This window comes from Furipterus horrens, unplaced genomic scaffold (assembly GCF_987537825.1).
Source record: "Furipterus horrens unplaced genomic scaffold, mFurHor1.1.pri manual_scaffold_11, whole genome shotgun sequence".
Lineage (NCBI taxonomy): Eukaryota > Metazoa > Chordata > Mammalia > Chiroptera > Furipteridae > Furipterus > Furipterus horrens.
This window is the reverse complement of record NW_028327181.1, coordinates 76,523,730-76,538,925: the sequence shown is the minus strand read 5'-3', so window position 1 is coordinate 76,538,925 and position 15,196 is coordinate 76,523,730. Positions and strand designations below refer to the sequence as shown.

At 37.1% G+C, this 15,196-nt stretch overlaps 1 protein-coding gene across 1 annotated transcript in view; it reads right to left on the bottom strand.

The window, feature by feature from the left end:
• SKAP1 (src kinase associated phosphoprotein 1) overlaps positions 1-15,196 on the bottom strand; it is a 263,400-nt gene that overhangs the window by 201,471 nt on the left and 46,733 nt on the right. Inside the window, exon 3 of the mRNA XM_090292391.1 lies at positions 6,278-6,303. Within this exon, the coding sequence (XP_090148517.1) occupies positions 6,278-6,303 (26 nt within the window). The remainder of the gene's footprint in view (positions 1-6,277; positions 6,304-15,196) is intronic.

Genomic DNA, 15,196 nt, shown 5'->3' with positions numbered 1-15,196 from the left:
TTTGTATAAATCCTACTTACAACTGCACTAAAACCTTTTGGCATGAATGTAAAGAGTATTTTCATAAATAAACTTAGTAAAATCACTGTACACTCCATTAATTCAAAAACACTTCTCTTCAACTTCAAAGGGAAACCCTTCTCTCTCTTTTATAGTGCAAAGATGGTGTTTCTTTGCTGCTTTAATGGTTTGCTTCTTGTAGTTGTCATAACTACATGCTCCAAGTATGTGATAGTAAGAGACAAGAAGTTAAGTGACATCCATGCCTCAATTCAACATGTCTCAGACATTACGGAGCAACAAGCTCATAAATCTAAACTCTGAAGGGCCTACCAATAAAAATCCTGCACACAAATCCTTTAAATGCAAACCTCACAAATATATACATGGTGAATTACATGGCCCTACACCAGGGTTCATCTGGAATGAATGGATTTATAAAAAAAAAGGTATGTGAAATATGAGTATATATGGTCTAAGTTCCATACATGGATGTACTTGGCATAGCTCTACTTAGAAACATAAAAATGCTTGCTACCACTTTAATAAGTGGCAAACACTCTTCATGAATTCATCTCATTGAAACTCATTACAACTCATAACTGTTAAGTAGATATTATTAGCAAGATTTTGTAGATGAGATTTTGTCACTTGCTGTAGCTCACACAGCTAGTTAAGTAGAGGAGCAGGACTTGAATTCAGATCATACTCAAAGCCCTTTTATCACAAAACATTAAATCAAAACAACAATTTTTTTTAAAAAAAAGCTCACTATTTTATGTATTTTGTGTCCAATGCATAAATTATCATGCATTTACATGTGAGGTCTCACAACAGAAGTGAAAGAATAATGTCACATTTTTTATTAATCTCAACCTGGATTTCTTTTGCTTTTATCTTTGCATTATGGATAATTTTAAACATGTACAAAAGGAGGTAAAACTGTGCAATAAGGCCCCATGTACACATCATCCAGCATGAACAGGAGTCGATTTGTGATCTGTCCTGTTTCATCTACAACCCCACCTCACTTTTTTCACTTTCCTTCCATGTTATTTTGAATAATATGCCAGCCATCTATCACTTTATCTTTAAATATCACAGCAAACCTCTTTTAAGATAAGGACTCTTAAAAAAAATAAGCACAATACCATTGTCACACCTAAAAAATTAACAGTAGTAGTTCCTTAATAACAAAATATCCAGTCAGTGTTCAAATTTCCAATTCTCTCATAGATATCACTTTTTATAGTTTGTTTGACTCAGGATGCAAACAAGGTCCACATATTAGTTGATATTTCTTTTAAATCTCTTTTAATCTATAGTTAATGTGGCTTTATGATAACATTTTCCTTATTCATTATTTGTTTTTGGCAAGCTATAGTTTTAGGAATAAATTTACTTGGACAGGGGATATAGGCTTGCCATTTCAAAATCAGATTTTTAATATTCACATAGTAAGAAATTTTCATATTGAAATATACTGAATAATTTTCTCAGTATATGCTATCCATGAAGAATCTTCAAGTTGGCAAGAAATTACACCAGCCCATATTTATCACTATAACAAAGGTAATATGAGTAACCGTTGGGAAAAGAAAAAAAAAGGATTTTGTTATATATACTTACAATATTTTCACAGTCTTTTAAAAATTTTTATTTAAATATTGTGTCATTTGTTTTAGATTCTGGTTCCATGATGGCAATTTTCTTTTCTTTGTTTCTTTCTTTGTTTCTTTCTTTCTTTGTTTCTTTCTTTGTTTCTTTCTTTCTTTGTTTCTTTCTTTCTTTTCCTTTCCAGGATATTTTTAAATTAATCAATTAATTTATTTATTTATTTTTACTATTTTTTTGTTTTTCTATTACAGTTGTCCCATTCTTTCCCCCATTTCTCCCCCCCACCCAGCCCATGCCATCTCCCACAGTCATTCCCTACCCATTGTCCATGTCCATGGGTTATTTATACTAGTTCCTTTATTAGACCCTTCCTCTATTTACCCCCTTCTGTAATATTTCTAATATCCATGAGGATGTTTTTATAGCAATAAAATTTAAATTTAAAGTTATAATTTGAATTTTTGATTAAACAACAACTGTCAATAATTAACTTATTTTACCAAAGGGGAAACTAAACTAAATGAAGTATATCAATTTTCTCAATGCAGTAAAATGATAATGTCATAATATCTAAAGGGCAAAACTAATATTATTTTTTAGATATCTGATCAATCATCTTTGAGATGTCTGATTACTGAAATGGTAAAAGTTCCATGGCAAAGAGTCCAATGAGTTTTCTTTGGAACTTTAAGTGAAAAATTAAGTAGACAAAAAGTTCTTAAAGTAAGCACAACTGGAAATATCAAAAGAATCTATGTCTTATAAAAATAAAAATAAGGCTTTCCCATGTTCTCCAATCATATTTAAGCTCATTAAAAGAGCTCTTTCATTTATGTCCCTTCTACATTCAAGACATAAATATTTGGACTGCATTTTATTTTCTCTATGCTTGTTTCATTCTTTTTTAATGAATGTAATTTAGGAAGTTGACAGTGGACCAAAAAGAAAATTTGGGTGGAAATGTGAGGGGAAAAGAATTACCATTAACATTACCATAAATTTAAACTACATTTTCTTAATGTTTACTATGTCTAGGTTTTGTGCCAGGGCTTACACATATTACTGTTGGTCCTCATAACAACTCTGCAATGAGACAATAAAATATAGTCATGAAGAGTATGGTCTCTGGAACTACTAAGTACAGGGTTTCTTATTAGGATGATGAAAATGTTCTGAAACTAGTAGTGGTAATGGTTACACAACTCAGTGGCTATACTAAAAACCACTGGCATATACTTTTAAAGGGTGAATTTTATGGTATGTGAATTCGATCTCAATAAATAAATAAATAAATATATTTATATATATTAGAATTGTATCCTATAAAATTAGACTGATCAAGTTAGAATCCTTGAGAGGATTGACCTTGAGCAAGTCTCTTAACCTCTCCGTACCTCAGTGTCCAAATGTGTTATGGGTATACTAATAGTACCTCTTTCATGGGGATGTTCTGAGGGTTAAATAAGATAATGCACATAAAGGACTTATCACAGAGTCTGGTAACCCTGGCTGGTTTGGCTCAGTGGATTGAGCGTCGGCCTGCGAGCTAAGTGTCGCTGGTTCAATCTTCCAGTCAGGGCACATCAGAGAAGGAAAACTCTAACTCCAAAAAACCTCCGCTGCCTTGCGGCATACCTCTTCAGGGGAAAGGCTAAGGGAGTAAACCCCGACAGAAAATCCGGAGCCGGAGTCCCTAAGGCGGTTTGACGTTGTAGTCAACACCGGCAACTCCTGCGGCGCGCCTGAAGCCAAGCTGTATTGACTCCGTCTTTCCCTTGGACCCTTCAGCTGCGAAGAGAGGGGGGGGTCTGCTGCATGGGCAACAGCAGACCCTCCATATCACCCTGCCCAGGCTCTGTAGCTTCAGCTTCACTGGAGAGGACACTCCAGTGTCATCGCAAGATGTCGATTCAACACGGGAGGAGACAGATACCGTGTCACTCCCGAGTCGGACTGCACAGCCATTCTCGGCGGTGCAGATAGACTCTTAAGAAGCTACACCATCGTCTCTCGAGACGGACGGCTGCCTACGACGACAACGACAGTGTCTGGTACATCTCTGTTTTACTGATAAGAAAGCCGAGGATCAGAGAAATTAAGCAACTTGCTAAGGTCAAATGACCTTAGCTAAATAGCATAGTTGGGCTTTGAACCTGGGTCTGTCAAGCCTCAACATTTATGCTCTTCCTACCATGCATGTTTCTTCTCCAGAACAGGGATGAGACTCTCTCTAATACTATTCAATGGTTACTCCTCCAGCACATTAAACCTTGGATTGAATGGAAAACTTGGGATTGATGTGAAAAACTTTGCTTTCAATCCTTCTCCACATTTGGGCAAGCATCTTTCTTTAAAGGTTATTCTTTCAGCACATTGTACTGAACTATCACCATCAACAGATGTTTACATGTGTGCTACCAAAGAGCTTTATAAATCAGGTATCTTTTATAATTAAGGACCATTTTCCTCCCAGGCACAAGATTCTGGTTTAGTCCAAATATCGTGAAGAACACAAATGTGTATTTAGTATACAGAGTTAATAAAATTCATCCCATCATATTCCTTCACAGAGGATCCTGCCATAAATAAAGATACTAGGAAAGTTTGGAACCATCATTTCCGTCCTTTCTCACTCCCTTCCCAATAATACCTAGTCTTTCAGGGCTTTAAAAATTCTTCTACCAGCTGATCTCTCTCTTATATGTTCCTATTCTTTTCATAATCCTAAATTGTGCTATAGAACCTTATACAGACCTGTTACTACTTTCACCCGCTCTACCAGTTTCCAAAGCACACAGTGAACTAAGGCCTGATCAAAAGGCAAGGTAAAAGATCCACCCATCCTCCCTCAGCACGCACACACCAAAGATTGTCTTAGGAGGAGAAGCAAGGCTGGAAGCAAGACACATGACTATAGGTTTTTCTACTTGATCTTCCCTTACATTTACTTCCAAATGAGCAAAAAACTTTGCTACACATATTCAACCATTGTCAAGAAGCAAAGAGTTTTCTGTTCTAAGTAAACTTTTTTCAATGGTCTCCTTGGCTGTTCTACCTCTGTCCTCTCTCTAAGAGAGAAAGGCTGTGTAGAAGTTGCCCTATGCTGGAAGATGGTTGCAATGCCACTATCATAAGAATCTGGTAATATGAATCCTTTGTCTTTTTAGCCCCAGATAGTCTCTTGTGTTAAGCTCCAAAATTATTTTCTCTTCTCAACATATTATTATACCACATCTCTGACACTAATTCTTTATTTCTCCTTTAGGTAATTAATTCTACCCTCACTGTTCCATTTATTTCTGCCAGTTCACATTCATGTTTTGGCCCCTGTGGATTTTGGTTAACATCTGTTAAACCCTGAATTGTAGGGCCATTCCCTGAATAGCATATTTCACATTTTACAAAGCAAACTGCTACAGTATTACATTTAATTCTCTATTCTCAATCTATGTTTTTAGCCACAGATTGAGTGCTAACAGTGCTTTAGGACAGTGATATATGTAGTAACAATACACATTATTTAAAATACTATAAATGGTATGACTTTAACTTACAAGAAACTTTAAAAATATTTTTTATTTGTTAAAGTTGACTTTAAAAACTTGAAATACACAAAAACGAAGTATGAGCTAGGAAAATTAAAAATTTAATAAAGATAGTATCATTGTTTACAATTTAAATTTCTTTAAGGCATTACTATTCACTGAAATAGAATACAATAACAATATTAAGAGTAAATAGAATACAAATTATGAAAAAAGTTTATAATTGGTTTAAAAAGTTATAGAGCAAAATCATTCATAAAGTAGTTACAAATTAGATCTACTACTCTGTGTGATTACCTGACAAAATAAAATTTTTCATTTCTAATAAGATAATTAACATTCTGTATGATGTTTCTGACATTCTGAACCAGAGCACTGAAATGGAGGAATGCATATAAAGACACCCCCTCCAACTGTTTGAATTCAGAAAAATGTATTCTAATTTGAACATTTTAAAAATGTGTTCTAATCCTATCCTTTTTTTTAATCTTGCACACAGCTGTCTGTTGTACTTTTTAGAATCATGCCAGATGCTGGGTTCATCAAGCAAAAGCAAGAAAACAATGGGTTGAAAGTAATTAGAAGCACCGAGGCTGCAGTGAGGCTCATATTAAAATGTGATAACACTGTTCTAGTGGGAATTTCAACACGGCTCCACTTCTGACATTTCTCTTCTGCCAGACAGGCAGGCTGTGTGGAAGAGCTCTGTGATCAAGGAGGTAACATCCTGGAATTTATTTCTGGAGCAAATGAAGGATTAGTTGAGTTGGAGCCCTCCCAAGGTTTTTATTAGGGACTTGGCCACCATTTTATTTAAATGCTGGTGGATCCTGTTGGCATCTAACAAAGCTCAAGGAATAAAAGCACATTATAGTTTTAGTTCTATAAAATAATCTAGCACTAATCCATTCAGAGAGATGGAGCATTAGAGCCTCTTGTTGCTAAAAAGCAGGGCAGGGGGTCGCCCAGCAGGATGAAGGTTAATTAAACACTCCACTAACTTTCCTCAGAAATGGCTAATCCCACTCTGTGGAGAAGCTTATTTAAAAGAGAGAGAAGGAAACAATATCATCTCCACATTCTTAGTGTAAAACCATAAAGGTCAGAGTACTCACCTTGGGGCTGAAAATCCCAATAGTATCTGAAATACAAGGAAAGAACAGAGGTAAATCAAACCTGTATTTTTCAATCTGGGTTGGCATACAGTAACTATAGTACCCAGTCTCAAAAGCTTGCTAAATAGTAACTAGCCAAAGCCATTACCCACTTTGAGAAAAACCTAAGGGTTGTCCCTGAGATTTGGAAGATTCTCAAAGGCTTGAAAGCAGCATTTAACTCACTGTAATTCCTTAGATAATTTTGACCATACTGCTGGAAATGTCCTAAAAGGTTTGCTAGCCATGGTCCAGGCTTTGTCATCAGGAGCTCTACAGGCTTTGAGCAGGACAGCTCTTTGTTGTGACAACCTGTGTTGTGTATTACAAGACAATCAGTATCACTGGTCCTGGGCCCCAAATGCCAGTGGCACCTCCAGTTGTTATAATAACCAAAACATTGTCCCCAACACACCCTCAAATACTTCCAGGACTAAATTCTTAATTTTATAGGTGAAGCATGACCAACTGACTCAAGGTCATCTAACATTTTAGGAGCTGAGCCAAATTTGGGGCCCTTGAAGTCTGCCATCGCCTTTTTTATTTTGGGAAATGATTGGCAGAACTGATAACCCTTAAAGTCTTAAAACCAATGAAATGGCAATGGTGGGAAGGGCCGTTTGTCAGTTACTTATTTGGGATCTAAATTGCATTTCCCCCACAGAAACAATGCTATATATGGTGGCTACCCACAAAACTATATTGTACTTTGGATTCCATTTCCTCCTGTCTTCACAGGAAACTTACATTATTTCTATATTGATTTTCTCTTGTATATATTCAACCTCTTCCTCTCAACTTGGCTCTTTCATTTATGCTAATATAAAAACAAAGCAAGCCCCCCTCATCCCCTTCATGTCCCTCTGTCTACTGTCCTCTTTCCCTTCACATCACAGTGAAAATTTCAAGTGTTATCTATAGTTTTCCTCCTTATTTCCTCACCTCCCACTCATTCCTCAACATACTCCAATTTTACTTACAATCACCACACATTAATTCTTGCTGTGGACATAGAGACCTTCATGTCACTGAACAGAATGAATATTTTTCTATCCTTGACCTCTCAGGAGTGTATGTGTGCATATGATCATGCCCCCACCCCAGCTGAAGAGTCACATTTTAAAAATCAAATTCTTAAACAAATCCATAACCTCCAAAAAAGATTAACCAAAAGGCAATATATAGATGATAATGGTATGTCTTCCAGTACATATATGACTGAAATAATGTGTGGCTACTCTAGGGAGAAACATCAGCCCAGTGAATATCTAGGTTATTTCTTAATAAGGTAGACGTTCAGAAAACAGAGAGGAAGAAGATCAGTGGGGAGAATGTTGTCATAATCCAGAGATAAATCTGTGGGAAATTATCAGAGGAAGAGGAGATGGAGAAGCAACCTCATGATTGGCTTTTCTTTTTCCTTTCCCAGAACAGTTCTGGGCTGGCAAGCAGGTGAAAGGAAATGTAAGGTACATGGGTTAAATGGCAGGGGAAGTTCAGGACAGCTCTGACATCTGCAGTGAAAAAGGGGAGAGGGAATAAGAGAAGGAAGATGTGGAAAATGTAAAGTTGTACCAGCTGGGAAGGCACCCATATATGGATGGTAGGGACATACAAAATGGGAACCGGCTGTAACCTAAATAAATTGTATATATTAGTATGATGGCCTGATGGCTCAATCTCCACTCAGCAGACAGTGCAGCTCCACAAAGTACCTGGCCACTGTGAAGAGTTTTCCATAAAACTCCTTTCTGTAAAATGCAGCTAATCATCAAAGGGATGAGCAATTTGACATCTTCTCTTCCTATTTTCCACCTTCTTTTGAGGCACTGCCGTAGCCCCTGATTCCAATCATTCCCCAACCTCTAATTCAATATAAATAGAAATTAGGGTGTGAGCATATGCAAGTGTGAGTGTGTGTGCACTCCTCTTTCCAATGTGTTAATGATGGCAACAGCAGGAACTTTGATAACCAATGTTGTTCTCATGAATTAGCCATGCAGCAGCAGTTAAATGGCCAATTCTTGGCAAATTGTTAAGTAGGTAAAATATGTTATTGATGATTTCAGCCTCTTCTTATGTCCTCTCTCCCCAATAAGCCTCACTCCAACTCACACACACATTTTCAGTTTACTTCTCTACCTAATGTATTGGGCCCCTGGCCTTCTGATTCTTCTTGCTAATTAAGAAGATGTTATAAGTTCACATACACTAAGAGTGTTGCTTCTGCCAATGGTAGCTGTGTCTTAAGTAGGCTAATTATAGCCCTGGCTGCTGTGGCTCAGTGGATTGAGCGTCAGCCTGTGAACCAAGTGTCGTTGGTTCGATTCCCAGTCAGGGCACATGACTAGGTTGCACGTCAGGTCCCTAGTTGGGGGTGTGAGTGAGAGGCAACCACACAGTGATGTTTCTCTCCCTCTCTTTCTCCTTCCCTCTCTCTCTAAAAATAAATAAACAAACAAACAAATAAATAAATTTTTTAAAAAAAGAAGGCTGATTATGAAAAAAGATTAGATTTAACGTTATCAAATAAAGTAGTAGGTCTATCTTGATGTAAAATAGCAGAATCTGCTTTATTCTTGATGATACTGTAATTAACTATTTCTGTCAATAAAAATCACGTGTAGAACAGACATGGGTTCCTTTCTTTTTCAGAAGGCATAAAACTGTCCTGCTACCCTACCTTTTCTCTCTCTCTCTCTTCTTACTCTAAGTATTAATTAGCAGCAATGCTAAAGAAAGTTTATTAACACACACACACACACACACACACACACACACACCTTTATCCCACAGCTCACAGAAGGTGTTTCTAAACCCCAAAGCCAAAAAGTGAGCATCCTCATCCTTCACTGGAGGGCACCATGGATTATTCCTACAGAACACACTTAAGGTCTTGATCTTGTCTTGTTAAACATATCCTATGGGTGGCCTTCATCACATTCTCTGAAAAGATTATTCTACACTAGAGAATTCTACACTCTTCAGGAGGCATTTAGTCAAACCTTGCCAACATCTTCTAATCCTTATCCTTCACTTTAAAAACAATTACCCCTTAGCCAGAGACACCAGCAAGTCTGAAACTAGAAATTTTGAACCAAAATGCAAAGGCCATAATAAAAGTATATGAAAGAAAAAGCATACAAACACACACAGAGTTGTGTTTATCCTAAAAGCCTCTGAGAATTTCATATCAGGCCTGTGCAGATAGATAACAAACACTTCTTTAATCTTCTCTTTGAAGCTTCGGCTTCAATATGAAAGGGAAGCTATATCACTCCTCTGCAATATCCATACTCAACATCATCGGGTCCATGCAAATGAGATTATAAACTGGAAAAAGATGAGTACAGAATGAAACCATATTGATGATTATTAGTTTCACATCCGATCAAAATAAATACATCTTTTCTTGAGCTTCCAAAAATGAAAATGGAAGAATAAAAGTTTACAACATTAAATCTACTCTACAGAATAGTCTTGAAAATGTAGGGTTACATTACACGTAAGGCAAAGGCAAAGTATGCAACACATGTTTTTAAATTAAAGAGGGTTTCATTGAACTTAGTTTAATTAATTTATTTTTATTATTAAAGTATAATTGACATACAATATATTAGTTTCAGGTGTACAACATAGTGACTGGCATTTATATATGTCTCTTTTTTAATTAATTTATTTATTTATTTGACAAAAAATTAATTTTTTTGTTTTTTCAATTACAGTTGTCCCATTTTTCCCCCATTGCTCCCCCTACCCAGCCCACCCCCTCTCCCTCAATCATATCCCCCCGTTGTCCATGTCCATGAGTCATTTATACACGTTCCTTGACTAAACCCTTCCCTTACTTATCCCCTTTCTCTCCCTTCCCCCTCCCTCCTAATAACTGTTATTCTGTTCCTTGTTCTATTTAGTTTATTTGCTTGTGTTGTTCCTTAGTCTCCTGTATTAGGTGAGATCTATATATGTCTCTTTTGAAGTGCTTACCACAATAAGTAACCATGTGTCACCTTACAACGTTATTATGATATTATTGAACATATTCCCTATGCTGTACATTAGATTCCCATGACTTAGTTATTTTGTAACTGCAAGTTTGTACTTTTCAATCCCCTTCACCCACCCCTTTTAACTGAACTTTAGTTTAAGGAAAGGCACAACAGGTAAGTTGAACACATTGTACTGAGGAATTTTGATGAGCAGCAGCTATAGTAATAGTAGTAACAGCAATAATAATAATAACGATGTTAAGATATTTTGAGCATATTGTTGGACACTGTTCTAAGCACTTCTCTTATATTAACTCACTTCTCCCTCAATTATAACCCTCTTACTATGCCCATTTTATAAATGAGAAAACTGAGACACCAAGAGATGAGATAACTTGCCCGCAGCTAGTAAATGAGGCAGACAAGTTTCCAATACTAGCAACAAGTTCCAGAAGAGGCACAGTAATGATAAATTAAGGGGGTAAGACAAACAACTGTAACTATCCTCATGTTATTGAAAATATCTAGGAAGAAAAAAATAATTCCAGCTCCTAGCTATAAAAAAATTAACATATTCAGTACTTAATATAGGCATTGTGCTATGTAAATGTTTTACATATATTATTTCATCTAATTTTCATCACAATCCTATGAGGTCAGTAATATAATTATCCCCATTTTATAGATGAGAAAACTGAGACTCAGAAAGGTCAAACAACTTGACGAAAATTAAGTGGCAGAACCAAGATTTGCACCTAGGTTTGCTTACTTCTAGAGCACAAGCTCTTAAGTCCCACATTAACTGCTTTTTAATGGGCTGTAATATAGAAAAGAAAGTTAGTGTTAAGAGAAAGTATAATTGTCTTGTCAGATAGCCTACTACCAGAGAGTAGATAGATCAGAGGTCTTTACCTTGGAGTCAGTCCATAGTTGAGCTTTGGAAGATAAATGAACTCTCTAAAATGGTAAGTGAAAAGTAATATGTGTTTTCTTTTCCCTTGAAAAAGAGTCCAAAACCTTCATTAGATTTCCAAAAATATCAATCAATAACTCTCTCCCTCCAAAATGAGAAGACCCTTGGGTCAGATGAATAAGGCTGTAATGGCATTATAAAACCAGCTATCCAGAAATGCCAACATCCGTAATGTTGTAAATCTAGAACATCTAAATGAAATTTTTTGCAACTAAGTTATTAACAGGGTTATTTTACCTGTGACTTATGGAAATCTAAAACCATTTATTCCCTGCTACTTGGTAAACAAAATGAAATCTCTTCTTGCTGACTTAAGGATGTCTAAACTTAAAGTTCAGTGTTTGTACGCTCACAGTGCTGTCTTCTACATGCAGAGGCACCGCTCAATGTCCAGCGGCATCTATTTCCCTCTTGACCAACTCTGTTCTCTGGTAGTGGCTGTTTCCAAACAGACTGCAAAGACTAACACTGAAGTATTATTCTGGCATTAGAAAAGGAATCTTAGAACTCAACTGGACACCTGGTTGAGCAGCATTTCAATGGCAAGTTGATAAGACCAGGAAAACCCTTGCAATTGACGTTAAGCAGGGAGCCATGGTAAAGACTGATTTATGCCCAAGAAAATGGACTTTCTGAACAATGCTAATAATCTGTATACTATAGATATTTCCTATAACCTCCTTCCTCACTTGAGAAGATTCACTTGATTTCAAATTCTCTTTCTACCAGAGTTCCATGCACTATGAAATGGGCAAGTGGCAAAAGTTAATATGGCCAATGATACCCAAGAACAGAAATGGGAAAAGAGCACCATCTGGTGGAAGTCTCTGGTGGAGGCATCAGAGGCCTGGAACCCAGAGATTGGGGTATCAGCCTTAGAAACAGTTGGGCAGGAATGGGGAGATTCCTGTAGGGGAGTTGGCGTCCCGCTAGTCTCAGTTCCTTCAATCCATGAAAAGTACAAGATCTAGTGCCTGCCTGCAAGAAGCTTATGATCTAGTCTAAATTATGACATATTTATACATGAAGAAATGCCAATCTAAGATAATAAATAACACATAATATGGTAATAATAGACAACAAACATTTAACTCAAGTAATAGAAGAGCCTGTCATAAAAAGGTACTATGCTTTTTTTTGAAATATAATATTTCTATGGTCATGAGTCTATATCCACACATTGTAGAAACCCACCCCAGAAGACAACACAATGTTCTTCTACTTACAAAACAGAAGTCACAATTAAATTTTTATTAAGTGATAAACAAGAAATATTATCTGATATTGACAGTATTACTCATGACTTTAAAAAGTCTATTCCCAGACACTAAAAAAAGAAATAAAATTTAAAATGAAATAAAATCCTATCCCCAGTAGAATCTTCTATAACACTTTCACTACATAAAATCCCTGCTATGGTCAATGAACATCCACTCTGGTTACTAACAGTAAGAAATCTGGGAGCTCTTCTTGATTAGTCAGTAAGTATGCTCTTTCACTGAACACTGGAAACCTGCATTCTAATATTTCTTCCCCTAGTTCTAGCATTAGGACTGCAAATTGTGGTTGTATGTCTACATACTTCCTGCATGTAATAGGCGACCAAATATAACTCAATGAAGTATTTTAAAAATGCTAGCCAGGTCTACTGTGGCAAAATAGAAGACCCTAAATATCAGGTCAGGGTTTAGATTATTATTTTTCTCTCTGTAAATAAAAGGGAGCAACTGAAGGGTTGGTTGGTTGGTTTGCTTGTTTTTAAGGATAGGGAATGATGTCTACTATGATATAATCCAGCAGAAATGTGCAGCCTGGCTGGGAGGGAGAGAAGTCAGGAGGCAGTTTTGGAAGCTTTTGAAGAGCAAGTGAAGAAACAAGAGATTTGATAACAGACTTGAAGGCAGACTGGGAATAGAGCATCAAGATGAAAGTAGAAATATCTTCTGGTTCCAAACTTGTGTATTGGAGAAAACAAGGCAGCACTCACATACAAACACCCCAGCTGATTACCATGTTTTATGCTGTACTATCTTTGGATCTTGCCCTGCCATTTTTGTCACTGTTGATGCTTAGAACCTAAGTTTATTTTTTGCTTGCTTCAAGAAATAGCTACTCTTGGACCACAGAGACTCCTGATGATCTGATTAGTGAATAACAGATAACTACATGACTCTGTGAGTGTGGGCCATATACTCATTGAATTTTACAGCTGGAAGGACACTGAAAGTCATTTAATCCAGCCCCTCACTTTACAGATGACAAAAATGAAGCATGGGGAGGTTATCTGATTGCACCATAGAAGTTTAAAAGTCCACATTGTGGAGCTACCATAGTTTATCTTGTGCAGAATCAGGGGCAGGTTTGAAAATGTGATATTCATTTGGAAGTTCTTTTGATATATTCCTTATTATAAACATGGTCACATTATTCACCCAAGAGCAAATGTTACAGACAAACAAAATTTAAGCTGGAGTAGTTCTTAGAGCTCATTGAGGCAGGGTAGCGTTCTCAATATTAACACGCCAACATACCCTCTGTATCTCAAGTTATGAAGACTGCATTCATTCTCCCAAACATTAATAAATCTTCATTCTTTGCCAGATCCTCTATAAAGGAGTGAAAGCACAGAAAGCCTGAACTGTGAGCCAGTTTGGCTGGAATGTTCAAATTGTGCAGAGTAATGCAATTGGCCCAAGACACACAGAAGGTAAAAATTGGGGCCAGAAGAACCCAGGTCTGGCTAATGCCAGAACCTGTCCTACTGCTTGCAGATAAGAGTTGCTGAGGGAGGATCTGGGAACAGATAGAAGAAGATGCCTGGCAGGGGTGGGGGTAGAGGGTCACAGAGAGGCCAGGTCCAAAATGCAGAGGGGAAGCAGGCCCATCAGAGCAGGTGGCAGAGGCCCAAAGCAGAAATGTTTGAGGAGGGGGCAGGGCTGGATTCTGAGTGGGTTCAAGTCTGAAAGCCTCTGTTTTATCTTGTGAAGTACACGATGCTCTCATGCAAGAATGAAAGATGATATAATAAATACTGTTATGGATTTGGGGGAGAAGAAATATTGATGAAAATTGGAAAGCTTGCTGATATGAGGCATATAATATAACCTCCAGGCATTATTAAGGGTTTAGTTGAGGATGAAGAATAAAATTTACTGTGGTGGCCATTTAATTGTATATTTTGCTCCAGCAGTGATTAGCTTCCCAGGTATAAGAGCATAAAAGGTGAACAGCTGAATTGATTCAAGGTTAGGATTTTTCTAGGCTTGTGTGATGTAAGGACAAGAGAGTAAGAGAAGACTAGAGGGTCACGTCATGGAGTTCAGGCTGGCCAAGGAAGAAATAAATGACTAGAGACTTGATCATAGTGTCTACACATATTGAATACTTTTAACGATTGATTAAAATACTTTTAAAAAAGAAGATATTATTCTACAATTCTCTCTCAACACTGTCCTTTGTCCCACAAGTCGCAAACTTCCGCTACCCCTATGTTCTTTGTATCAATGACTGACATCTCCATACACCCAACTGAAATTTAGGAATCATCCCTTTACTTCTTTCTCTATTTCTATGTATATCAAATCAATCACCAAGATCCATAGATTCTAATCCCTTAGTATCTTTTTATCTCCTCCCATCTCTACAGGCCCTGAATTCATTCAAGCCCTCAGAATGCCTCCCCCAGATCAATGCAACACATCCTAATTGGTATGCCTGCCATTTTGCTCCTCTCTGACCCATTCTCCTCAGTAACGGTGGAGAAGGAAGTGCAGTGACTGTGAAGAGCAAAGCCTTTGCACACAGGTCTGAACTGGAATCCCAGATCCTCTTTTAGCTGTGAGACCTTAGCTGCAGCCTAGTTTCCTCGTCTTTAAAATAGAAATAACAATCATACCTGTCTTATATGGCCCTTGGGAG